The following is a 27,472-nucleotide window of genomic DNA, read 5'->3' as shown; positions in this document are numbered from 1 at the left end:
CTCTCTCTCACCGTCACTCTGCCTTGCCCTTTCCCTCTCCTCTTTTTTTTCTTCCCCTCGTCCCCTTCCCCAGTCCTAGAGAGGCGGGGAAAAGGCTGCAGGCAGGAGGGGCCTGAAGGGCATTAACGTAAATGTAACATCCTGTCTGAAAATCACAGTTCCCTTAACAGAATAGGTGAACACTGCTGAACATGAAACATAATAACTTTGAAAGTGCAGGTGCACTAAGAACTCAATAGACCACTTCAAGTAAACACATGAACACTGTTATAACAGTCCTTGCATTTACTCATCACAAATTTAATCTGCAAGTTCAAGTCTGATAATCCTTCAACCAGTTGGGTGGCTTGTGGTTTCTATCGGGACACATCTGATTGTCCTGTGCTGCCACCGGTTCACTTTCAGCTGTTGTTGCGTCTGTCCCCTGATCTGGAGAATCCAACTTTTGTGGTGTGTCAGGCACTCGAGTGAGGTGAGAAGAGTGCCAGAGCTTTCCATCTGATAAAGCGTACGTGCAAGGGCTTAATTTTACTATTTACCGTGGGACTGGGGAATTTCGGATGTCCCTTAGGAACTTGTGCCTGCTTTCGCACTTTCACCTTGTCCCCAGTCTTGAAGGTAGGCATCCATGCTCACATTTTTGTATAAGAACATTCCTTCATCCTTGACTGTCGATTGGAAACGTGCTGTCGCACAGCAGAATCCCGTGTTGAGCTAGCAGGTGATGGAAAGTTTTGTTCTTATTTTTTGACCATGCATCAGTTCATATGGCGCAATCCTCATCTCAGCATGTGGGGTAGCATTTGTTTGAAGAAACTCCATCACCGTTTCCTTCCACGGTGTAGGATGGCAGTTTGCACACACCATTTAAATCGCTCCACAGCCCCATTCGAAGCAGGGTGGTACACAGAGGCTTTGATGTGAGCAATGCCCTGTTCTTTCAAGAATGCAGCGAGCTCACTGGCAGTTAGTTGCAGCCCGTTGTCCATAACGAGACACTCAGTGTTGCTATAGTGACTGAAGACGCTACTGAGAAAACCAATCACGGTATTCGTTGTAATCGAGGGCTTAAATGCTACTTCTGGCCACTTCAAATAATAGTCAGTAAGGGTAATTGCATACCTACAGTCCCATTTGGCTGTTTCAAACGGGCCCTCTATGTCCAAGGCTACCTTAGTCCAAGGAGCAGCAGGAAGAGGTACTGGCTGTAATGGCGCTGATGCAGTCTTTGCCATGCAATCAGAGTTTTGGAACAGCGTGCAGGCTGAGATGTGTGACTGGACTATGCATCCATTCCCGGAAACCAGTACAATTCATGCAATCTTTGTTTAGTCCTAACTATGCCTTGGTGATTTTGGTATGCCAACATAACTAATGTTTTGCGCAGGGCTATGGGCACCAACAGACAAGACCGCCGAGACACCAAGTTGTCTTGTACACACAGTTCGTTGCACATTTTGAAATATAGTAGCAAGAGAGGATTCAAGAATTATGGTGAAGCAGGCCATCAGTGCTGAATCTGTTTGTACAATGAAGACGATCAGTGCATGATGCAGAGGCACACTCAAACTCCTCCTGGGAATCTTCCATCTGTGCCATGGAAAGCAGTGCAACCAACTCGGGCTCTGAGTCAGGTTCGAGGGCAGCAGTAGTAGTCAATGGCAACTGAGACAGGCAGTCGGCAGTCTGATTTTGTGAGCCGGCTCAATACACTACGTCGTAATTGAAGCATAGCAGATGGGCAGACCATCGTGCGATACACATGCCGGTGAGGGTCTGATGATTTGTACACAATGTAAACCTATGTCCCCACAGAGAGCCTCTTTCTCAAGTGTTGCATATTTCCTCTCTGTGTCAGTTAAGGTTCTCGATGCGAACGTGACTGTGCATTACACCTCATTGGGATGGATCTGCATGAATTCGGTGCCGATGCCATAATCAGAGGCATCAGTAGAAATTATTCATGGCAAGGCAGGGTTGAATAGAGCTAATGCAGTGCTGTCCACTAGCATTTGCTTCACTTCAGCGAAACATTTGTCCACTTCCTTAGTCCACCCTTAGTCTTACAATCAGAGTGGAGGCAAGCATGGAGGGGCTTCACCACCTTTGCGTAATTGAGAATGAACTTATTGTACCATGACAACATCCCTGGGAAGGACTGAAGACTGGCTACATATTTTGGCAAAGGGGCTTGCACAATTGCTTGTACATATTCTGTATTGGGTTCGATGCCTTGCGCTGTGACCAGATGACCCAGGAAGCGCAAACTGGGTTGTCTGAATTGGCACTTTTATCTCATAATTTACATACTCACCCTCATGCCATCCCAGATGTGTATGACTTTCTTTCTTCAGTAGAACACAAACAAAGATTTTTAGGAGAATATGTCAGCTCTGTAGGTCCATACAATGCAAGTTAATGGTGATCAGACCTTTGTATCTCCAAACATCACATAAAGGAAGCATAAAAGTAATCCGTGTGACTTCAGTGTTTAAATCCATTTCTTCAGAAGTGATATAATAGGTGTGGGTGAGAAATGGAACAATACTTAAGTAATTTTTTACTCTAAATCTCAACTTTAAGTTTCACTTTCAGATGTGAAAGTGAAACTAAACAGGCACCACATGTGACTGTCAGCTGTAAAACTGAAAGGGAAAGTGGAGATTTAGAGTAAAAAAGGACATAAATTTTGATCTGTTTCTCACCCACATCTATTATATTGCTCGAGAAGACATGGATTAACCACTGGAGCCTTATGGATTACTTCTATGTTTCCTTTATGTGCTTTTTGGAGCTTCAAAGGTCTGATCACCATTCGCTTGCATTGTATGGACCTACAGAGCTTAGATATTCTTCTAAACATCTTTGTTTGTGTTCTGCTGAAGAAAGAAAGTCATTCACATCTGGGATGGCATGAGGGTGAGCAAAGGATGAGAGAATTTTTGGGTTTGTTATTTAAAGGAATATTACAAAAAGACAGAAGATGGGAAGTGATATTGAGATATCACTGATATTAGAAAAACCTTTGCCTCAAAAACTTAAGAAATGCTTGGAATATTTTTAATGAATTTACATTTTTTATTTTAAGTTAGTAGTGCACACGAGTACATGGCAAAAATAGCAACATCTGCTCAAACCGGAGAGTGAAATTATTTAAAATTCATCCACTCAATTATGATATTGTGATTAAGTATAACTAACTTATATGTGTATGTTAAACATATTAAGACATACAGTACATGACGGAGATGTGAAAATGTACTGCATAGTTTTGAGAACCCCTTGTGGGGTTCAACACATCCCACCCAACATCTTTTGTGTTTCTGTCCTAGAAATCAGAGGATCTTGTCAGCAGAATTAACACTGTCCTAAACAAGAGAAAATGTACAGGTATATACATTTTCAAGTGCCTGAGGCAGCTGTGAAATGAACAAGTTTATTTTTGTGATACAGCAGCACCAGTGGTGAGAATATTCCTGTCCCAGAATCTGGCATGACAACAAACAAGCAGAGCAAAGAGGGAACACCTCTTCCAACTTCCCAGCGAGGTCTAACAGAAGTTTGTGGTTAATCAGAAAGCAAATGTAAATTAGCGGGCTCAGGTACAGTGGTACCCCCGGGCAATGGCTCAGGCAATATGAACAACAAATTCATGACAGCAAATACCTCACCAACTCCACCATGTTCCTGGTCTTATTCTGCACATTCATTCAAACCATTAATTTCATGTTTGTCTTTGTAATCTTTTATCAAAATAACTGACATCACAAATCTCTCTAACTTTTCAACCCCTCCCCTCCAATAACATGGCTTTTTTTTCTAGTATGTTACGTCCACTTTTCACGATCCAACCATTGCTCAAAAAGAAGTCCCGCACTATATATTCTGCATTTTATGTATTTATTTATTTATTTTTCTAGTTAAATATCCTGTTTTACTTGGATATGTCAGATCCGATGTCAGATTATGGAAATGAAATAATTTGCAAATGGCATTTCAAGCTGAGTTTTAAATGGCTATGTGTTTTCAGGTGGACATTCTACTTAAACTATCCATAGTTATGTTCAGTATAAAGACTCCAATACACACACTGCCAGTACCGCTGCTCCCTATACACATATTATGCACTCTGCGTAGGGCACCAACTCCCTAGGGGGGCACCAGAAACTCCACTGACTTTCCTCGCACGATATGTGTTATTCAAGACCCGATAGCAGTCACGGAACACAGAACGCAGAACACAAGCCTTGCAGCTCGCACTACGTCAGATTATCGCCTCGCACCATTGCGCCCGCAACGGCACTGCACACTGCAACGTTCTTCACTCAGAGCTAAAAAGAAGGTTGAAACAGCTGAGCAACTTTATATATATCCGACCAATGGCGGAAAGGGGGAGGGAAACAATGATTTTACAAATTTTTGGATTATCACTTTTGGGTGTACTTTGTATTGTTTAATAAATGCAATAAACATGCAACCATTCTTGTGAATTACTTCTGCTGTGTAATAAAGAATCTTGAATCATAAAAGAGTATTTAAGTGAGTCCAAAAATATAGCAGCTTGACCCTGTAATTAACCTCACCGTGTGTTCTCTGTTAGAGTAATCACGAGCCCAGCTGTGAGGGGCATTTTACACTCCCAAAATCTTTCAATGTCAAGGCAGTATATTTCAGTGCTATTGTGGAAACTTACCAGCCCAGTTCCTCTGGGTGAGATGCCTCTTACAATGGATCATGTCTCTTTCTAATACTATTTAAATATAAATCAACGGCCATGCTGCCAAGCAGCAACAATTTGGATTATCATGCTTGCAGAATCTAAAAAGTAAGACTGGCCTCAGGCATTCGACTTGCTGTCTGAAGGTTTTAACTTATCAGAAATAGTTGGAAAATTCCATTTCTGCATCCAGATTTTCCCTTCAGAGAAATAGCGGTGGCGGATCCAGACAACTCCTACAGCAGACCCCAAAACTGGAATATCACAACCGAACAAACCCAGTTGAATAATCTCAGTTGCCACAGCGCTGGCAAGGCCATATTCTGTGCAATGGACAGCCTTGGGTTTTCAACTTCTTTCCTCAGCCAATCCAGAAGGATGAGTGAATGGGGCAGCACTCCCTAATTACAACCACAGATCCATTTTTAAAAGGACACAAAACTGAGCAGAGAAAAAGCCTTGGGTGTGAGACAAAGACCAATCGCTGTGAAAATCAAGAGTTTTGTTGGACAAAATTAAGAAGTTATGTTGGCCGATGGGTTCCCTCAATTTCCAGTCCAATTGTTGAGTTCTCTGACTTTCGAAGAGTTCTGAAAAAAACTTTTGTGAACCTACTCTGAATATAAATCTTTGTCTACTACATATGTTTTAATGGATTTCCAAATCACTACATGTGAAATGTACTTTGAAAATTGCAAAGAGGCTTAGCAACATTTAATTTGCTGGCAGCATATTTTTAGGCATTTTACTGGTCTCGATACTTAGAGTGTTTTCAATACAGTATTGGACACACTTGACTAAATTTATGTTTCTCATGATCTTCAAAACCTTTTGATTTGAAGGCTTATGCTAACAATTCTTGAAAATGTGTTTATTAGTCTCGATGTATGTATTTCTTTAAAAATAACATTTTTTTGTTGGCTTGTTAAGCCTACAGACTTGTTTTAGGGTTTTTCCACAATCCATAAAGACCAAAATTTCCAATTGTGACTCCTCCTAGAGCTTCCAAGCTACATCCACCAAACTAGGCAAAGACCTTTAGACTGCTCTGACTTAGTGTGCTAGACCTTTCTAACTGAATGTACTTAACGTTTCCCCACAACAGATGATCAAAAATCCCAAGATAGAGCTATCAAAAAATTCAAAGTTCTATGAAGACATGAACGTTTATTTAAAAAAAAAAAAAAAAAACATTGGTATCTCGTTATTATGGTTATTCTGCCATTATGTAAATGAACCATAAAGCTTCTACATTATCCACCCATCCATCCATCTATGGACTTTTCCTTGTGGGCTTTGAACTTGCAACCTTCCAGTCATCAGGCCTGAACCACTGGACTGATATTTAACTACACATGTAGCTTTGCTCATTCCAAGACTTCCCAACCACACTTCAAACCGTAAGTGTTCAGACAGGGTTCTCAAATCCACTTCCACTTCCACTTCCATTTCTTTTTGCACCCTTTTCCCTTTCATTTCAGGACATTCATAGGAGTCAGGGTTGATCCATTCAGAAGCAGATGGTCAGTCGTGGGCAAGAAACTTTGGATAACCTCAGTTTCCTTCTATGGCTGTTCAAACATACCGCCTGGAGGCATAAGAAAAAGTATGATGATTTAATCTTCAACATCACCAGAGGTTTGAGAAAAGAAAAGCAGAGCAAAGAAAAAGAAAGAAAATCCTTGACAAAAAGATGGACTAGTGTTTATTGACAACTGATTAACCCTCACTTTCTGTTGATTTTGTGTTTACTGATTTTATTTGGGGTTCCAGAGAACACAAATTATGTATATGTACAAACAATAATGTCAATTTGAAATGCAACCTCTTATTTACCCTTCAAATGCTTTAATCAAAACCCAATAATTATTATTGAAGCTTTGACACTCTTTTGTATTACAAAGTGGACATGCATATCTTCAGAAATGTAACTGTTATTCAATATACATTGGTAATGCTGTTTGGGCCAATTTGACCCCAGAATAATAATAATAATAATAATAATAATAATAATAATAATAATAATAATAATAATAATAATAATAAAATGAATGTTCATTTTCATGGAGGACGTTTGAAACGTGTTTTCAGGCTGACATTTAATTTATAATTAAATCTCAAGATTATGCCAAGTCATGTAGCGTCAATATGATGCTTCAATGTTAAACATTTATTGAAGCTATTAAAATTGCCTTTGGCTCTCTTAGACCCCAACAGAACGTGAGGGATAAAATAAACTCCTATACAGGTTTCAAACTTAATTTCCATAAAGGTTAAAAAATTAAAACAGATGACACACAAGAGGGCCATATTATCTCATTAGATCATATGAATGAGAGTTGTGCGTCTTTGCGCGCCCTAACGCACTGAGATGATTTGCTCACAGCGGCATCAGATCCCCTCAGAATAGCAAATGCACCCAGTCTGGACTGACAGGACTGAGCAAGAAAAATCGTATCTATTCATCTGCGAGGATTTTTCCACGCATAACAGGCAGAAGTTTCCAAAAACGAGCGGATTGTAATGCGATAAGTGGTGATTTTCGAGATTCTTTAGGATGGGCGTTACACTGCGGAGAAACTGAAGGATCATCAGCTTGACACGTAACATATTTCCCCAAGATTCTCATAGCTCTTGTGAGACAGATGAAGAACCCGCCGTGATATCGCGCACATGGGAAGTGTGATCCACGGTGCGTGAACGGAACACACTCACGGAAATCTGCGTATTCTCTGCGCTTTGGGGCACTTCGGATACATTTTTACAGGATATTCTCCAAAATCTTCATCTGCAACTGTACTTTTATTTTTAACCCATCTGTTTATATGTTGCACTATTTATTTACTTACAGCAAAACACCAAATGAACACCAAATTATGTTAAACTAACGGGATTTTGGAACACCTTATACTGTAGGTGAGTTTATAAGGGATTTTTGCTGTACCTGAAACAACTGCTAAAATAACTTTTTTATTTAAGTTGCACAGCTCTTTTGATGCCTTACTGTACATCCACCTGTTTAATTTCATGCAGCCCATGTAGGTGCTGCAGAATTTGGGAGGGGATTTATTTTTTATCAAAATCTGATTCTCATAAAACCTCAATTTTATGGGAGTGATCTGTTTAGTGCAATGTTATTAATCCTATTTGAAAACATACATGCTATTATAAGACTCCTTATGATGTTATGATGATATTTAAATTCTGTCCATGATGTTCATTTGCAATAACATTTAATGTGCTAAAAATACACAGTAAAAAGTGGTAATATGCAATTAAGGAGCTATTTGCTGCCTGATCTAACCCATAAAATAAGTTAAATGAGTTGTGTTGGTGAAACCTGGTGAATTCATGTTGATTCAGTGATGTTAAATAGTACTTTTGAATCAAGCCAGATTAGATGTTACCACGTTAACATTTTTAGGGTAACGTTTTATTTTCAGTGATACAACTTTAAGGAACTTTGTCATGGTCGGGTATGAGGAAATATTTTGTTGTTCGTATTTTTTATTTATTTATTTATTTATTTTTTGCTAGACCTATGGAATGAATCTGACAGCCTGGGCTGTGCATAAATGTGCAATATCTGTCTGCTTTTCAAGTGTCCAATCCACGGACAGTTTCCACAGTCTCTCCATCGATCCATATAAAATGCAGCAGCGATGATCCCGGTCCAGGGCGTTAAAGCTCAGCCTCAGCTGTGCCACATCAGCGCGGATGCTCCTCCGTGGCTCTGGATGATCCCGTCCACCTCGGGACTGTGTCGGGTTGCATGTGCGCCTCCGGTGCTCATCTCCTCTCGCCCACCACCGGTGATTCAGGCGGTCTCGGGATGGCAGATGTCCTGCGATCCTTTTCTGCCTGTGATGCGCGCGGCTGCTGCTGCGGAACCTGCGAGCATCAGTCAGTTCAGTCTGCCTAGTGTTCAGGTAACAGGACATAATTTATACGTTCCCATGTAAAAGCAATAGCAAAGCCATTGTTCCAAAATGGGACATTTTTAGAGTTTAAAACAGCCATTTTCTATGGGAACAAAATCCCGTCAAAAGTACTGCGGTCACGGATCCAAAAATAATCAGCGTGAATCAAAATAATAAGCATGAATCAAAAAATAATAAGTGCTGAAAAAAATAAAAATAAAAATAAAAAATAAGCACAAAAATTAGATTAAAATAATTAGCGCAGATCAAAAAATAACAAGCATGAATCAAAAATATATAAACACATTTAAAATATGCTGCAAAAAAATAAAAAATAAAATAAAATAAAGCAAAATCATCAGAACTGCAAAAAACAAATAAATAAAATAAAATAAAAGAATTTAAAAAAATCATGTTTTCCTTGGTTATATTACTGTTTTTTGTGCTTTCTGACAATTTTGCTAATATATATATATATATATATATATATATATATATATATATATATATATATATATATTATTATATATAAATATTTATTTTATTTTTATTTATTTATTTATTTATTTTTTTGTACACTTACACTGTATTTTTCTTTGCTTTTGTTTCCAAGTTCTGTGCTTGGTTTTCCAAAACTTGTGAGTAGAGTTTCATGTAAATCAGGGGGCATTTTGGGTCCTTATTGGTCCACTAGTTCTTGATCGACAGCTCCTCCTCTAGCCAGTCACTGGAAGAGGGGAGGAGAGGTCAATCCAACGCAACTCTGACTGCTGCTGCTTAATATTGTATTATTTGTGGTTGATAGATACACTGCTTGTGTCTGTTTTGAGTATTTTCTGCCAGCTTTAGGAAACAATGTGTTATCCGAGTAGGCCATTATCATAGTCTGTTAAAACATGTATTGAGTCAGCTGAATTTAGTTAGCAGAGTCTTTAGTTTAGGCATTATTTAAGACTTCCTTGTTTGTAGGTTATTGGCTGAATATCTAAAAAAAAAACAACAACAAAGAAAACACAAAAAAACAAAAAAAAAACATGGTGTGGTTGGTGTGGATGTTTGATGCATGTTTTTACTAACTGTACCAATGTAGTCGCGAGTTCAGAACCCAACTTGATCTGCTTTTCCATGAAATAAAATCCAGATCCCGACACCAAGGCCTATTACAATACTGATGAATATAGAAATGCTGACATATAATTGGAACATTTTTTATTATTATATCAAAAATCTAAAAGGTGTGCATTATTGCTGACACCTACATGCACACTTTGGAGTTGGTTGTATGCTTGTAAGTAATTTGCTTCATATGTTACTGAAGTTGTATAGTCTATGTTATGGCAATGTTTGTAAATGTTATGGATATGTATGCTCCAATGTTGCCTATATCTTTAGAGATGGTTCCTAAATTTGCAACTATATAAAAATATGCAACAAACATCCACACCAACCCAGCCTTGATTTTTTATTTATTTATTTATTTTTTTATTTTTTTAGATATACAGCAAATAACCTACAAACAAGGAAGTCTTAATGCATAAACTAAAGACTTTGCTAACTAAATTCAGCTGATTCGATACATGTGTTAACGGACTATGATAATGGCCTACTCAGACAACACGCTGTTTCCTAGAGCTGGCAGAAAATACTCAAAACAGACACAAGCAGCACATCTATCAACCACAAATAATATAATATTGAGCAACAGCCATCAGAGCTGCATTGGAGTGATGTCTCCTCCCTTCTACGAATGATTGGCTAGAAGAGGAGCTGTCGATCAAGAACTAGTGGAACAATAGGGACGCAAAATGCCCCCTGATTTACATGAAACTCTACTTGCAAGTTTTGGAAAACCAAGCGCAGAACTTGGAAACAAAAGCAAAGAAAAATACAGCGTAAGCATGCAAAAAAATGAAAATATGAGCAAAATTGTCAGAGCACAAAAACAAAAAACAAAACAAAAAAAACAACAGTAATATAACCAGGGAAAACATGATTTTGTTTGCAATTCTGATGACTTTTGCTTTAATTATTATTATTATTATTATTGTTAGCATATTTTAAATGTGTTTATATATTTTTGGTTCATGCTTGTTCTTTTTTGATCTGCATAAATTATTTTGATCTGCGCTTTTTATTTATTTTTTGCGCTTATTTTTTTTTTTAAATCTGTGCTTATTATTTTGATTCACGCTTATTATTTTTGGATTCGTGACTGCAATACTTTTGACGGGATTTTGATCCCACAATTTTCTGTGTTAATGAATGAATAAATGTATAATCCAGTGGTAAAAAGAAAGCATTTTACACAATTATGCACAAGCTCAGTAAAAATAGGTTTTTAACTAGGATGAGTCTTGTAGTTTTTCCTTGTACTGCTGCCTTTGGTTTGTTCACTAGGGGCATTAAGGCATTATTTTCTAAAAAGCTGCTTTGTCACAGTATTATATGTGAAAAGTGCTGTACAGATACATTGGAGTGAAAAATTGATAACCATATAAGCAACAAGAATAAATTATATTATAATACAAATTGTCAGTGTTGGGAAGATTATACTTCTGAAACGCAGTCTGGTACTGATAACAAATTACACAATGACAATTGAAATCAGCAACCTGTTAAGTATCTAATCTGATTACTTCTGGATTGTTTATTGCAAGTTTTCTTTTTGTTCTAAGTATTAAGTACCAATCACATTACTTTCATCCTTTCATAAAAGGTATAGTTCATTCAAAAATGAAAACTCTCTCATTAATCACTCTCATGCTGTCCTAAACTCATTTGACTTTCTTTCTTTGGTGGAACACAAAGACATTTTAAAGAATGGATGATGTGTTTTTGTCTTTACAATGTAAGTCAATGGGGTTCAAAACTTTCAAGCTCCAAAAAGCACATAAAGGAAGCACTAAAAGTAATCCATTCTGCTAGAGTGGTTTGATCCATGTCTACAGTCGCTTTGGGTGAGAAACAGATCAAAATTTAAGTCCTTATTCACTATAAATCCTGACATCTACCCAATTGGAACATGGTGCAGGTTCATTGGAGATTCTTTGATGCTGCATGTGGTTGCCAGGTAATCAATCCTGTTGTCATTATAGATCAGTAAACATTTTCATGTTAAATTTTCATTTTCTAGTGTTTATCATCAACCTTTTTTATGACAGTACAGTTTAAAAGTATCCCAGAAAAACAGAAAACCGCAAACCTGTCAACACTGTGTCTGGTTTGTGTACAGTTTGTGTCAAGCACATAGACAGTGTGTGAACACAATTTATAGTGAATACAGACTTAAATTTAGGTCTGTTTCTCACCTAAATCACATTTCTTCAGAAGGCATGGATTTAACCACTTGGGTCGTATGGATTACGTCTATGCTGCCTTTATGTGCTTTTTGGAGCTTGAAAGTTTTGGACTCATTTGACTAGCGTTGCATGGACAATAACACCTTATAAAGTATTTAAAGGGGTCATGACATGAGGAATCAAATTTTCCTTGATCTTTTGACATACAAGAAGTCATTGTACTATATATCAATAGACTAAATTTCAGAGCTCAAAACATATTCTTCACTACAAAAAGAGCATTTGTTGAAACCAAGCTGCTAAAACGACTCATTGTCTACTTCCTCCACATTGTGATGTCACACTGTGGAAGACATTTGCATCTGACTGCCTACACAACAACACATCAACACCTACTTTACCTTATCACTTCCATAGCCCCACCCAGCAGCAGTGAGCAGTGAAATGGCATGGAGAGAGCAGGTCAATCAAGAGCAGAGAGACAATCATAACAGTGAGCGTTTACTGTCAAGTCTTAAAGGAGAAACAGCACCAAATCGAGTATTTCTGACAGAGGGTCACAATGAAGGTGGAAAATGATCATATTTTACAAATATATGACTGTTTTTTTTTTGTTTTTTTTTGTGTGTGTGTGCAAAAAACTTTACTAATATTATAAGTGAACCCCAAGGAACATACTAAAATAATAAAAAGGCATGTCATGACCCCTTTAAAAATGCTTTGTTTGTGGCCTACAGAAGAAAGCCATCAAGTCTGATAAGTCATTAGGATATGTAAATGATGAGATTTTTTTTTATTTTATCCGTTACCATGTCCGTGTATTTGTATCTGATGTCAGTTAGTTGCTGAAGTACAAAGTGAGCCTTTTTTTGCAGTTTAGATCCAATAAATGGTCCTTTTGGACTGGGAAGTTTTAGGTTCTGAAAGTTATAGTATTTTTTCATAGTAAAAACTTTCAATTAGTGCATTCCTCATGATATGACCCCTTTTAAGATGTCACCAAACACACTGGATGAAATTAAACTCTCATTAAAGGTAATGATTTGAGACACATTTGCTTTTTGAAATATTGGGCCCTGGTCTTATGGTTAAGGGGATAGTTCACACCAAAATTAATGACTGTATGTCATCAATTACTTAACATCATGCAGTTCCAAACCCATATGACTTACTTTAAAGCTGAAGTGTGCAATTTTTTCTGTTAAAATAATTTCTCCTATCCCAGCTTTATTGCAGACAACTATTAGTAAGCCATTTATATGATAATTTTATCAAAAACTATGAGCACTGTCTTTCTGATCCTTTGAGAATTGCTCTGTTTGTTTTGAGCGACCCACTTAAACCCGTCCCAGCAACATTATTCGACCAATGCCGTGAGTTGGGGGTGGAACTATCTCTTTGTTTGACAAACGTCAAACAAGGGGCATATTTATAAAGCTGTTTTGAAATTTATTTATTTATTTATTTATTTTTATTTTTTTTGCAATTCAGTTTGGTGGCACTAGTTGCGCCAAAATGACATACTTCAGCTTTAAGCAGAATGTTAGCCTTAAATCACCATTCTCTTTCATTGTATGGAAAGAAAAAAAGTGAATGATGACTGAGGCTGTCAGACCCTAACATTCCGCCTCCTTTCGTGTTTCACGGAAGACAGAAAGTCAAGCCGGTTTGGAACAATGAGGGTGAGTAAATGATGATAGAATTTTCAGTTTTGGGTGAACTATTCCTTTAAGATAATTAAAATTTTGAGCATGCACCCCTTCAGACCCACCATTTCACCACTAGAGGCACTGCACTCAGAATGGCCTGCTGTTGCATCCCCCTCACTAACTGAAATTCAGCGTGACATTTAATCCGTGAGCCCAGCTGAGGCATGATCATGACTATTCCACATTCACAGCGACGTAGACCTTGTGCTCTTCACATCATTAAAGTGCCGTTCAGAGGAAGCAGCCTGCATGAACTTACAGTAGTAGTACTGTACTGGAACTAGAGAGAGAGAGAGAGAGAGAGAGAGAGAGAGAGAGAGAGAGAGAGAGAGAGAGAGAGAGCAAGAGGCAGTGGGAGGAAAGAGTTTATTATTTAATCAGAGACTTTGAGTTGCAGACAGCCTTCAGAAGCTTTTGATTGACTGCCACCGCAGAGCGGCATTGAGGCAGAGCTGAGCATGTTAGAATGGGATATTACATTGCACACAGTATCTACAGATAATTCACCCAGCTTTAAAGTCAACATAAAACTGCATTTGCAACCCCTTTCACTGACATAATGTATTTTAAGTGAAACCAAGGAGCTCTATAGAATAATACCTGGAACGAGCAATCCCCATTCAAAAAGAGCATTCCCATTAATCTCAATGGCACATTTGATTTTAATAATCAGGATAAGATTGAAAGTTGCTTCTCTGGAATATGTCAGGTGGTTGGACAGGAGCCAACAGTAAGACCAGGAATGGATATTTAGAAAGTAAAGATGGTGAATTTTGATTTCATGTTCACTGTTTCCAAATAATAATGGTCCAAGTCAGAGCCAAAAAATGGTTTTTAAGTTTTACAAATAATCTTTTACCATCTAGTTCTTTAGAAAGCCATCTATACACTGGTGATTCAAAGAACCCAGATACCCAAACGCAACAATATCCGCAGAATCATGCTCTTTAGTTCTAATCGTGGCTGGAGTAGTACCGAATTTAGAGCAGAAGACAGGCATGGAAGAAATAAAAAGTATATATTTTGTATGACGAATTGTTTATGTTCCTCATTTTGTAAGTTGCTTTGGATAAATGACTAAATGTTGAAGAACTTACAATGCAACATCAAGAACATCTTAAAGAGATAGTTCACCAAAAAAGAAAACTCATCATTTACTCACCTTCATGCCATCCCAGATGTGTATGACTTTCTTTATTCAGCAGAACACAAATGAAGATTTTTAGAAGAATATTTCAGCTCTGTAGGTACTCACAATGCAAGTGAATGGGTACCAAAATCTTGAAGCTCCTAAAAACACATACAGTACAAAGGCAGCATAAAAGTTATCCATACAACTCCAATGGTTATATCCAGTGGTTATATCCATTTCGGTTCGTTCTGAGCAAAAACTGTATTTTTTCACGCCGTTTCAGAAGTTCCACAGCCTCCTTTCCAAAAGATTATCAGTTAGAACAAAATAAAAGAACGGTTAATAATTATTATTTTTTTTTTTAGTCCCTGGTTATATCCATAACTTCAGAAGAGATATGATAGATGTGGGTGAGAAACAGATCAGTATTTAAGTCTAATAATTAATTAAAGTCTAATTTAATTTAATATAAATTGTCCTCCGTGCCCAGTAGGTGGCCGTATGCACGAAGAATGTGGATCACCAAAAACAAATAAAGAAGAATGTGAAAGTGTTGACTGATAGTAAAAGAGGACTTAAATATTGATCTGGTTCTCACCCTGTTTCTCATATCGCTTCTGAAGATATGGATTTAACCACTGGAGTCATATGGATTACTTTTATGCTGACTTTATGGGCATTTATAGCTTCACAATTTTGGTACCCATTCACTTGCATTGTATGGACCTACAGAGCTTCATTTGTGATCAGCAGAGGAAGAAAGTCTGGGATGACATGAGGTGAGTAAATTATAAGATAATTTTCATTTTTGGGTTAATTATTCATTTTAAGAGTCTGCTTATTATGTTAGAGGATGGTCAAATTTGTACCTCTTCTATTTCTGTGCCAGTGGGAGTTGCCATCCAGGCCTCATGTGATGGGTTTCCAGCCCTCTGCAAGTGTGGACCTGCTTCCAGTGTTCCCTCATGTATACCGGACAGTTCTGCCTCCACATTATGGCAAGGGCTGGGTGGAAAAACGTGTGCCTGATTACAAGGTAAAATCAATGCTAAATTGTTGACTTCAGATGAGCAGTATCTGACTATAGGGGAGACTGGGGCTAGTTGTCACACTTTTTTTAATATTTCTCATGGAAGGTTTATTTTTGAAAGTCACTTTCTGAATAGGCACATCCCTTATACCCAAAAAAGCAATGAAACTTTCCAGTAAAACAGTAAAAACTAAAAAACATTTAGAACTTTTGTGACAACTTTCCCCCAAAAGGGTACGTTGCCACAATGGAACCTGCCATTAAATCGCCTATTATAGGCCTTTCGGCAAAATGTTAACAGTAAAACGATTATAAAACACAAACATGTAAAAGGTAACATACATAAATTTCAAACAATTATTTTGGACAGGAAATATTGTAATTATTAAATGTCGTATATTGTAAATATAAAATAATGTAAAGTAACATTTAAAACACATGTGACAACTTTCCCCAATAAAATGTCACAACTTGCCCTGATCTAACTTTTATGGGAATATGTATAATTTATACAGTATATATATATATATATACTCTCTTCCTTACAGCATATGGCTTTGTTGGTGATGAGTTAAAGGCAATATACTGTATGTTTAACCAGTGAACAAATGTTTGTAAAAACCTAATATAATTCACCTCATATAAATTGCAAATGCAGTTCTGGTGTATATTTAATGTGATTTGGAGCACAGAACATCCCATTAGCTCAGGGGCATGTTAGTTTTGTGGGAATCTTTGAGCTTGTCGCTGTTCTCTAACTGCACAGGAATTTTTGTTTTCTCATTTGCAGCTTTATCTAAACAATACATTAGCCCTTGAGACCACCTGGATCAGTCCAGAGGAAATGGGAATTTTCCAACGTCAAGAAAAGCCTTTGCTGAGGACAAATCAAACAGCACTGAGCATATGTAGGCCAGCTGCAGCCTCCAGGAATATCCACACACTGCTTTTGACACCCAGGCGAATTTCAGGTAGGAAGAAGTACCCTTGTGAATTCCAGCTCGCTGTTTGGCTAACATTCATCCGAGTTTATTAAAGCTTATTGTTTTCTATTTTCTCCCTAGACTCTTTCAGAATTAGTTTTGTGTTTAAACAGCTTTTTCCTTTGTAACTTTAATCTTCTTATTTAAGTTGATGTAACAATTTTGGAGGTTTGTCAGCTGAGATGTTGCATTTTTCATAAATGCCGAAACAAGGCTGTCACGGTGTGTGGGAGCTGAGGTGGTCTGATTTGTGCGAATGAAATGAAACTGAAATGACTCAAATTTCAGCTCATTTTCATTCATGATTTGGTGTAATCAATTTGAGTGTGCAGTGAGGACTGCTTAAGAGAATGCAATGAAGAGTCATAATGAGTGTGCACTGAAAACATGCTGGCCGAAATGTTGTTGAGTGCGGGGGGGGGTCGCTGTACTTTTCTGCATATCGTGGCCCCCTTCGGCATATTGCTGTGCCATTTTGCAGCCCTCTTCAGACAGTTGCGGCCCGTTCGGCATAACGCAGTGGCCCGTTTCAGCTTATCACTGCAAGATCGGCCCCATTTTGTGGCCGGCCCACTGAGAAAAGTCCCGGTTCTTCCAATGGCCAGTCCGCCCCTGCCTAAATCTAACCATCAGTGGAGTAAAAAATTATTTCTATAGCAAAAATGCAAACTCTGAATCACAACCACCAGTGTTTATGTGAATGTGATTACTTCCTTGCTTGCTCGCACATCATGCTATTAGAAGCATTTGTGTGAAATGTGTTCACGCTGGAATTGCTGCAAAAATGTCTGATATGGGATGGCACTTGGTAATTTGGCTGAATGGGTTTGATTGCAGGGGACATGAACTTTCGGAAGATACATGTTGATTTTCCGTGTAATCCTTTTTATAAAATTAATAGGATTAATAGAATTGATACAATTCCAAACAAACCAGAAGCCAACATAATTAAATTAAGAGCTAAAGTTAAGGAACTGATTGAGAGTTAGCTGCATGAGGGCATCACCTTAAAGTTTAGAATTTTTTGAAATTATGATATAATCACACTGATTTCTGTAATTTTATCAAATGGGATGGAATGTTTATAGTAAGACAAACCAACCAATGCCACAAAGAAATCACAGGATCCATCAGAAATACATCACATCATAGGTTTCCTGTTGCTGTTTCTGCTAATGCTGGTCTGTGTTTGTAGCCTGCTTAGCATTGCTTATCTTTCTATTTTCAGCATTTAACATTTAATCTCTCCCATTGTTTAGCATGCATTGTTTTTTCCACTTTTAACACGATACAAATACATGCATTTTACCACGCACACCCACCTTTCTACTTTTATCACGGTTAAACTGTGTGCTTCACCGCACGCATTTTTTACATGGATCATTGCATCAAACTCAAACAACTGGTGATCAGGAACCAAAAAGCGGCGGTCTCCCCACCCCTGCATGCCCAGCTGTGGCACAAATCCGCCCCCGATGTGACGGTCTCCACGGGTCATGAGGACAAGCCTCTTCCTCCCCCGTCCCAGGCTGTTCCGGGGGTGGTCACAAGGAGCCAGGTAAGTGCTTTGATGTCCCTGAACTCAGCACGGCCATGGCACGACATGGCACCTCAGGCTCCGCCCCGCTGCGAGGCCCCACCCGCCGCTACGTCCGACGAGACTGTCCCCTTGGTCCCCCTCGCCCGGAGCTTGGACAAGTGGCTTGCGCTTTTCAACCCGTCGCGATGGCTGGTCCGGACCGTCCGACTCGGCTACGCGATTCAGTTCACCAGGTGTCCACCCAGGTTCAGCGGCGTCCACTTCACCTCGGTGAAGGGCGAGAACGGTGCTACCTTGCACGCGGAAATCACTACCCTCCTACGGAAGGATGCGATAGAGCCTGTCCCTCCGGCCGAGATGAAGAAGGGGTTTTACAGCCCCTACATCATTGTACCGAAGAAAGGCGGTGGGTTGCAGCCAATCTTGGACCTGCGAGTACTGAACCAGGCTTTACAGAGACTCCCGTTCAAGATGCTGATGCAAAAACGCATTCTAGCAAGCGTCCGGCATCAAGATTGGTTTGTGGCGGTAGACCTGAAGGATGCGTACTTCTACGTCTCGATTCTACCTCGACACAGACCCTTCCTGTGGTTTGCCTTGGAGGGTCGGGCGTATCAGTACAAGGTCCTCCCTTTCGGCCTGTCCTTGTCCATTGGTTTTGGCCATTGATCCAGGGCAAGCATGTGTTAGTTTGGACAGACAACACAGCAATGGTGGCATACATCAACCATCAAGGCAGTTTACGCTCCCGTTGTATGTCACAACTCGCCCGCCGTCTCCTCCTCTAGATTCAGCAGCACCTCAAGTCGCTGCGAGCCACTCACATCCTGGGCGACCTCAAAACTGCAGCAGATGCACTGTCATGACAAGTTACCCTCAGGGGAGAGTGAAGACTCCACCCTCAGGTGGTCCAGCTGATTTGGAGTCGATTCGGGCAGGCACAGGTAGACCTGTTCGCTTCCTGAGAATCCTCCCACTGCCTGCTCTGGTACGCCCTGACTGAGGCACCTCTCTGTATAGATGCACTGGCACACAGCTGGCCTCCTGGACTACGCAAATATGCGTTTCCCCCAGTGAGCCTACTTGCTCAGACCCTGTGCAGGGTCAGGGAGTATGAGGAGCAGGTCATCCTGGTAGCACCCTACTGGCCCACCCAGACATGGTTCTCGGACCTCACGCTCCTTGCGACAGCCCCCCCAACCCCCCCCAGCAAATTCCCCTGAGGAAGGACCTTCTTTCTCAGAGATGGGGCACCATCTGGCACCCACGACCAGACCTCTGGAATCTCCATGTCTGGCCCCTGGACGGGACATGGAAGACTTAAGTGGCCTACCACCCACGGTGGTAGACACGATCACTCAGGCTAGGGCCCCCTCTACGAGGTGCCTGTATGCCTTGAAGTGGTGTCTGTTCGCTAAGTGGTATTCTTCCTGACGCAAAGACCCCAGAGATGCGCAGTCGGGTCGGTGCTTTCCTTCCTGCAGGAGAGGTTGGAAGTGTGGCTGTCCCCCTCCACCTTGAAGGTGTATGTAGCTGCTATAGCGGCACACCATGACACAGTGGACGGTAAGTCCTTTGGGAAGCACGACCTGATCATCAGGTTCCTGAGAGATGCCAGGAGGTTGAATCCCTCCATACCGCACCTCATTCCCTCATGGGACCTCTCTTTAGTTCTTCAGGGTCTATGGGGAGCCCCCTTTGAGCCTTAGCAGTCAGCTGAGCTTAAGGCACTCTCTTTAAAGTCTGCCCTCCTGACTGCGCTCACTTCCATCATGAGGGTAGGAGACCTGCAAGCGTTTCCTGTCAGCAAAACATGCTTGGAATGTGGTCCAGCCTACTCTGACGTGATCCTGAGACCCCGACCCGGCTATGTGCCCAAGGTTCCCACGACCCCATTTAGGGATCAGGTGTTGAACCTGCAAGCAATGCCCCAGGAGGAGGCAGACCCAGCCCTGATGTTGCTGTGTCTGGTGCACACTTTACACATCTATTTGGATCGCACGCAGAGCTTTAGAGTCTCTGAGCAGCTCTTTCTCTGCTTTGGTGGACAGCAGAAAGGAAGCGCTGTCTCCAAGCAGAGGATCGCCCACTGGGTCATTGATGCCATAGCAATGGCCTATCACACTCAGGATGTGCCGCCCCCGGCAGGGCTATGAGCCCATTCTACCAGGAGTGTGGCGGCCTCCTGGGCCTTGACCAGTGGCGCCTCTCTAACAGACATTTGCAGAGCAGCAGGTTGGGCAATACCCAACACCTTTGTGAGGTTCTACAATCTCCGGGTGGAGCCAGTTTCGTCCCGTGTAGTGGCAGGCACAAGCAGGTAAGTCCGGGACAGCTGGCCGGGTGTATTGCTTGTGCATAGTGCCTTTCACCTCCCCTGAGCTGAAGACGTGCACTGTTGACTCCCAGTAGTGTTCACAAACTGTGTTCCCTGGATGACTTCCTCCGAGCCCTGTGGCAGACGAGTTTGTGAAGAAACTCGCTGCCAGCTCAGTACATGTGCTAACTAAGCCCTGTACTGGTGTAGGTGCTCCGCATGTGTTGGTTCCCCATAGGTAACCCCATGCGATGTATATCTTCCGCTAATTCGTTTCCCTGTTGGTAAACTGCGTCTTCCTTGAGCAGAGGCCCCTCTGCCCCAGTCACCATATTTGTAGAAACTCCTCCCCCGTAGGTTAGGACCTACCATGGGACTTCTCCACATGACATATTTCCGACAAGGCTCGGCAAGACCATGTGACGTATTTCCACTCAAAATGTCTTCCCCTTGGGAGTGACCCCCCCCCGACGTAGACCTGGTGGCCCCAGTTGGTTAACAAATTTCATTCTTTTTTGGGGGGGAAGAGAAAAAAAGAGGATAAGAGGCCATGACTGGTCTAGCCTATCTCTATCTTTTGGGCAGTCGACTTGTTTCCGAAGGGCCGTTCGACACTCATAACAGCACTGGGTGAGGTTACGTGTCAGCCTGGTGCGCTGGCTACAAGGCACACAGTGGTCTGCCCATCACACACCGCCAGTTCACGTAACACAGTTCAGCTAGTTGTGGTGTTTTGTATAGGGACCCCTAGTGTCACTACATCAACACAACATCGAGTGAGTGACAGATAAGGAACGTCCTGGTTACTTTCGTAACCTCTGTTCCCTGATGGAGGGAACGAGACTTTGTGTCCCTCCTGCCACAACGCTGGACTACCCGCTGAAATGGCCGGAACTTTGTCTCGGCTCCTCAGCATAAAACCTGAATGAGTGATTGCATACCAGCTCCTTTTATACCCATATATTCGGGGGAGTGGTATGCAAATACCACTCGCCAATTTTCATTGGCCTTTTTTCAAGGACCACAGGTGTTTCAGGCTCCCAAGAGTGACCCCTAGTGTCACTACATCAACACAACGTCTCATTCCCTCCATCAGGGAACAGAGGTTATGAAAGTAACCAGGACATTAATCATGGCATCACCTCATGTTATCGCTACTCGCACCACATGTAATATGTTTACTATAGCTTTTTCCGTTAGCAGTGAGGGATTTACATGTGATAAATGTAAAGAATTAGTCAAGCTGACAGAGAAGATAAATAAGTTAGAGACACGCATCCGAAAACTAGTGGAGGTTTGTGAGAAAGAGAATCCGGTAGATACTGTTTCATATGCGGGTAGTACGGTGAGCAAACACACACACTTTGGTTCTGGCTGTAGAGCCCCCGCAGCAGGGTGTTTGGGTGATGTCTCGGCAGCATACTCGTAGGGCAAAGCGACACCACTCTGCCGTTCCTGTTAGGATTTCCAATCTATTCTCCCCACTCAGTGATGCACCAATTGAAAACCATGTTGATAGCGCCCTTGATATTGGTGACTCTATTGTAAGGAACGTGGAAATAGAGACTCCAGCCACTATTGTTAAATGCATTTTGGGTACCAGAGCGCCTGACATCACATCAAATTTACAAGTGCTGGTTAATGATAAATGTAGATTTTCTAAGATTGTTATTCATGTCAGTATTAACGATGTCTGGCTTTGCCAGTCGGAGATCACTAAAGATAATGTTAAAGAGGTGTGTGAACTTGCAAAAATGATGTCAGACACTGTAATATGCTCTGGCCCCCTCCCTGCTCGCTGTGGTGATGAGGTTTATAGTAGATTAGTGTCACTGAATCGCTGGACGTCTGAGTGGTGTCCAGGGAATCGCATAGGATTCATAGACAATTGGAAGAGTTTTTGGGGAAGACCTGACATGCTAAAGAGAGATGGGCTCCATCCCTCCAGGGAAGGTGCCGCTCTCCTCTCTAGTAATATGGCTCATAGCCTTAATATTAGTCACTTAGCATTTGACTAACTGGGGTCAGGAAGGTAAGGAATAAGACAAACTGGCTATTCCGAATGTTTGTTAGCTGCCTTGAGATGTTACACAGGTTACATAAACTACAAAACACAGAGAATGAATCATCTATATATCACATAGAGACTAAGTCTATTCCCCGAAATACCATACACAAAACCCTCATTAAGTCATTTAGAAAAAAACTGATTGATGTCAAACTTAAAAAAATAAAAATAAAAAAAGGAAGATAAACACCATATAAAGTAGGGGTGTAACGATCCATCGATCCAATAACCAACGATCCAAAGTTATCGATACAACAAGTCAGTGGCGGGCCGTGCATTAAAAGTCTAGGCCTTCAGTGTGATTCATGCCATTAAGAAGACACAGTTTCACAAAGAATAAGACACCCTATGCCTTTGGGCATCGTACATTATGTCGCAGATATCTAAAAATACCAATTGACATTTTAAAAACACGTCCACGCACAAAAGCCAGAACTCGAAACAACACTTAATGCACAAGCAAGCCTAAATTTAACTGCAGCATGACTGTTTTGTGAAACAGATGTTCATTTTTCATATAAATCTACCAAGGAGGTCTATAATACCTGGAAAAATCTATCTAATAAAATTTGCGATTTAAATGTTGCTCGCAATAAATTTCGTTTAGTCAGGGTACATGGTTATGCTGTGTTACATTCAAGTTGGATGTGGGATATTCCTACTTGATATCTCCGACTATAAATGCATTCCATTCCCCGATATTCAGAAGATGACATTTAAGGAAACAAAACTGCAATGCTCCCGTTAGCTTATCAGGGGTTTGACTCTCATTAGAGATGTCTCCTAGAAACCCAACTGATAAACAATGCTGCAGCGCTAGCATTTGTGCTTCAGGTGTACGATTATTAAAAGAGATTATAATGTTTTATACACCTGTTTCTGCAGGCATTTGTTAAACAAGCTTTAATATCATGTAATGTGGAAACAAACTAATTTATCGATATTACTTAATAAAGTGAACGTTTATCACTTACTTTGTATATCTCCGAGTGTCGACATTTTTGTGTGAAATCGGAGTTGAGAATTTCTGCACGAGCCTACAAGTTGTAATTCTGACTTCAAGATGCAGTCCATTGCACTTTTCCTAGTAGGAAGTTGTAAAATTCGACTTTCCAAGTTGACTGGAACGCAGCACTACTTTTCAAAACTTGATCCGACACTGAATGCTCAAGCAGCCAAATTTACACTTAGAAAACTCCTGATGTTGCTACAACAATGCAAAAAGCACTTACCAATTTACTTGAAGTTAAAATCAGTCCTCCTTTCCTGTTTAATAAATTAAGCAATCACACGGTCATGCAGAACATCTCGTGTTTTTAAATCCATAAGGATCTCTTTATCAATGGTGATAGCGGCAGTAATGACAGTCGACTCGTCAGCAAGATCTCACGCTCGCTTTCAAATTACGTCACTTAAAGCATGACTGCGTCACTCAAGGCCAGCTACCAAGAACAAATAAATCAATCTGATTGGCTGATGAATATGACAATCTGACTTTAGTTGCCCATTCATTTGTACTGTTGAGGGATTCTGTGGAAATTCTGAAGGCCTAACGGGGTGTAGCTATGACTCACGCACTGCTTCGGGCATGTGATTTGTGAAACAGTTGTCACACTTTGCTTGTAAGCATCAAGGAATAAATTCTGACTGGATAAACTTTTAGTTTTTCTCTATTTGTTTGTAGATTAATTAAAAGTGGAAAGCGATTAAAAATACATAAACAAAAAGGTGATTGAGAATGAAAGGATGAAAAATATTTATTTATTTGGCATGTTAGGCCAGCAGAGAAGGCTTTGCTGAGAATTTGCCACTGCAACATGTAAATATCAAAATAGAATTTATTTTAATACTCTCATGTTAGCCACATCTGTATGCATTTCTGTCAGGTGATGAAGCAACTTATTACATTCATTTCACTTTCTGAGCGCTAAATATGCTTTTCATGTGGGACAAGGATGTGCGAATGGTCTGTGAAGCCAAATTGCACTCTGCTATCTGTGCACGCGCATCAACCGAGCTTCCTGAAATGCGAGCTCCAGACCAGTGACAGGATCAGTGCGAGCACGTCAACCGGGCGCTCCTTAAAATGCGAGCTCTCGTGACAAACGCAGAGCAGCTCACATGCGCAATTAATGTCCTAATTATCCTAAGGGCATGTCCTAAGAAACTTTAAACTGGCAGTTATCAAAACGCTTATCAAGAAACCACAGCTTGATCCAGGAGAATTGACTGATTATAGATCAATTTCAAATCTCCCATTTATGTCAAAAATACTAGAAAAGGTAGTGTCCTCCCAACTATGTTAATTTTTACAGAGAAATGGTATATATGAAGAATTTCAGTCAAGATTTAGGCTCCATCATTGTACAGAGACTGCACTTATCAGAGTTACAAATGACTTGCTCTTATCAACTGATCACAGCTGCATTTCTCTTCTAGTGCTCTTAGATCTTAGTGCTGCCTTCGACACCATAGATCATGATATTCTCTTGGATAGGCTTGAGAATTATGTTGGCATTTGTGGACAGGCATTAGCTTGGTTTAGGTCCTATTTCTCTGACCGCTACCCTTTGTCTGTTTAAATGAGGAACTGTCAGATAAAATTAAAGTATGGAGTGCCATAGAGATCAGTTTTAGGGCCTCTGCTTTTCTCCCTATATATGTTCCCCTTAGGAGACATTATCAGGAACCATGGAATTAGTTTTCACTGTTATGCCGACAATACCTTATATTATATGTATAAATTATATCAAAGTGAGTGGATGGCTAGAAATTTTCTTCTAGTCAATTCCGATAAAACAGAGGTACTATTTATTGGAACAGAAACCTAAAAAAATAAGATGCTAAAATATAATCTGACTCTTGATGGATGTACTGTAATGTCAACTTCTACTGCAAAGAATTTAGGTGTTATATCTGATAGCAATCTAAACTTTGTAATACAAATTTCCACTATTTGTAGAACTGCATTCTTCCACCTCATATATATTGCCAAGTTACGACACATGCTATCTGTTTCTGATGCCGAAAAACTAATGAATGCGTTCATAACCTCAAGACTAGATTATTGTAATGCATTACTAGGTGGATGTCCTGCAGGTTTAATAAATAAACTTCAGTTGGTTCAAAATGCTGCAGCTAGAGTGCTAACTAGAACCATGAAATATGATCATATCAACCCCATTTTATCGGCGTTACATTGGCTAACTTTTAAGTTTCGTATCAGTTTAAAAATTCTCTTAATTACAAATCTTTGAATGGTCTAGCTCCGCAGTACTTAAGGGACCTTCTATCACACTATAATCCATCATGCTCACTACAATCGCAAAACTATGGCCTGTTAACAATACAGAGAATATCAAAATCCACAAAAGGAGAGAGATCATTTTCATATTTGGCTCCTAAACTATGGAATAGTCTTCCTAGCAGTGTCCGGAACTCAGACACACTCCCTCAGTTTAAGTCTAGACTAAAAACTTATCTATTCAGCCAGGCATACACCTAATTTATCCATCAAATCATAGTTATGCTGCTTTCGTTAGGTCTGCCGGAACCGGAAAAACTTCTCTAATTCTTTAACCCTGTTTTAAAGTGAATGACATCTACGCTAATTTTATTCTATTTCTTTCAATCGGTGGAGTGTTGCAGTGATGGTTTTCTTTCTGCAAGTTTCTCCCATCTCCACATTTGATCTCTGGAGTTCAATCAGAGTGACCATCGTGTTCTTGGTCACCTCTCTTACCAAGGCCCTTCTCTCCTGATTGCTCAGTTTGGCTGGGTGGCCAGGTCTAGGAAGAGTTCTGGTTGTTCCAAACTTCTTCCATTTAATAATTATGGAAGCCACTGTGCTCTTGATAACCTTCAATGCAGCCGAAATATATTTGTAGCCTTCCCCAGATCTGTGCCTCGATACAATCCTGTCTCTGAGCTCTGCAGGCAGTTCCTTTGACCTCATGGCTTGGGTTTTGCTCTGATATGCATTTTCAGCTGTGAGACCTCATATAGACAGGTGTGTGCTTTTCCAAATCATGTCTAATCAGTTGAATTTGCCACAGGTGGACTCCAATCAAAGTGTAGAAACATCTCAAAGATGATCCAGAGAAATGGGATGCACCTGAGCTAAATTATCATAGCAAAGGATCTGTTAATGTGATAGTTCAGTTTTTCTTTTTAATGCATTTGCAAAGTTATCAAAAATATGTTATTTGCTGTCATTATGGGGTATGGAGTGTTGATTGATGTACAAAAAAATTAAATAAAGCATTTTAGCATAAGGCTGCAACAACAAAATGTGAAAAAAATGAAGGGGTCTGAATACTTTATGAGATTATGAAACGTCGACCAAATTTAAAGGACATTTTCATCAAAAAACAAACATTAAGGCCAAATAAATAAATATATTAGAATCAACACTGAATGAAAATATAGATGCAGATCAGTTTTTGTGGCTAATTTGTTTAGATGTATCCTGAGCATTTAGTTTAGTTTTAGTTTAGATTTGAAGCTAAACACATTATTATTATTATTATTATTATTATTATTATTATTATTATTATTATGTTGTAGCATGCCATGAAGTTCACATACCTGTATGAAAGCACCACCAAATATAAGAAAAACTTTAATATTTTATGAAATGAAAATTTCATGAACTGAGAAGGCATTTCAGTTCATTTGGGAAGAGGAAAACACCAGCATCATGGAGCTGGTCAATGAGTGTGTTTACGGGCACAGCAATACACTGATAACCACAGAAA

The 27,472-nt window shown here is 40.0% G+C and overlaps 1 protein-coding gene across 2 annotated transcripts in view; it reads left to right on the top strand.

The window, feature by feature from the left end:
- The first annotated feature begins 7,370 nt into the window (after positions 1 to 7,370).
- Positions 7,371 to 27,472, top strand: part of LOC127427324 (transcription elongation regulator 1-like protein) — a 107,945-nt gene continuing 87,843 nt past the window's right edge. Inside the window, exons 1-4 of one of the 2 annotated variants that reach the window (XM_051674872.1) lie at positions 7,371 to 7,633; positions 8,320 to 8,646; positions 15,667 to 15,813; positions 16,598 to 16,778. In XM_051674872.1, the coding sequence (XP_051530832.1) occupies positions 8,380 to 8,646; positions 15,667 to 15,813; positions 16,598 to 16,778 (595 nt within the window). In that variant the 5' untranslated portion in view covers positions 7,371 to 7,633; positions 8,320 to 8,379. Of the gene's footprint in view, positions 7,634 to 8,254; positions 8,647 to 15,666; positions 15,814 to 16,597; positions 16,779 to 27,472 lie in introns of both variants that reach the window. The other variant, XM_051674873.1, reaches the window with a different exon arrangement.

This window comes from Myxocyprinus asiaticus, chromosome 36 (assembly GCF_019703515.2).
Source record: "Myxocyprinus asiaticus isolate MX2 ecotype Aquarium Trade chromosome 36, UBuf_Myxa_2, whole genome shotgun sequence".
Taxonomy (NCBI): domain Eukaryota; kingdom Metazoa; phylum Chordata; class Actinopteri; order Cypriniformes; family Catostomidae; genus Myxocyprinus; species Myxocyprinus asiaticus.
Note: the sequence above shows the minus strand (reverse complement) of the source record. Positions and strands in the feature narration are given on the sequence as shown.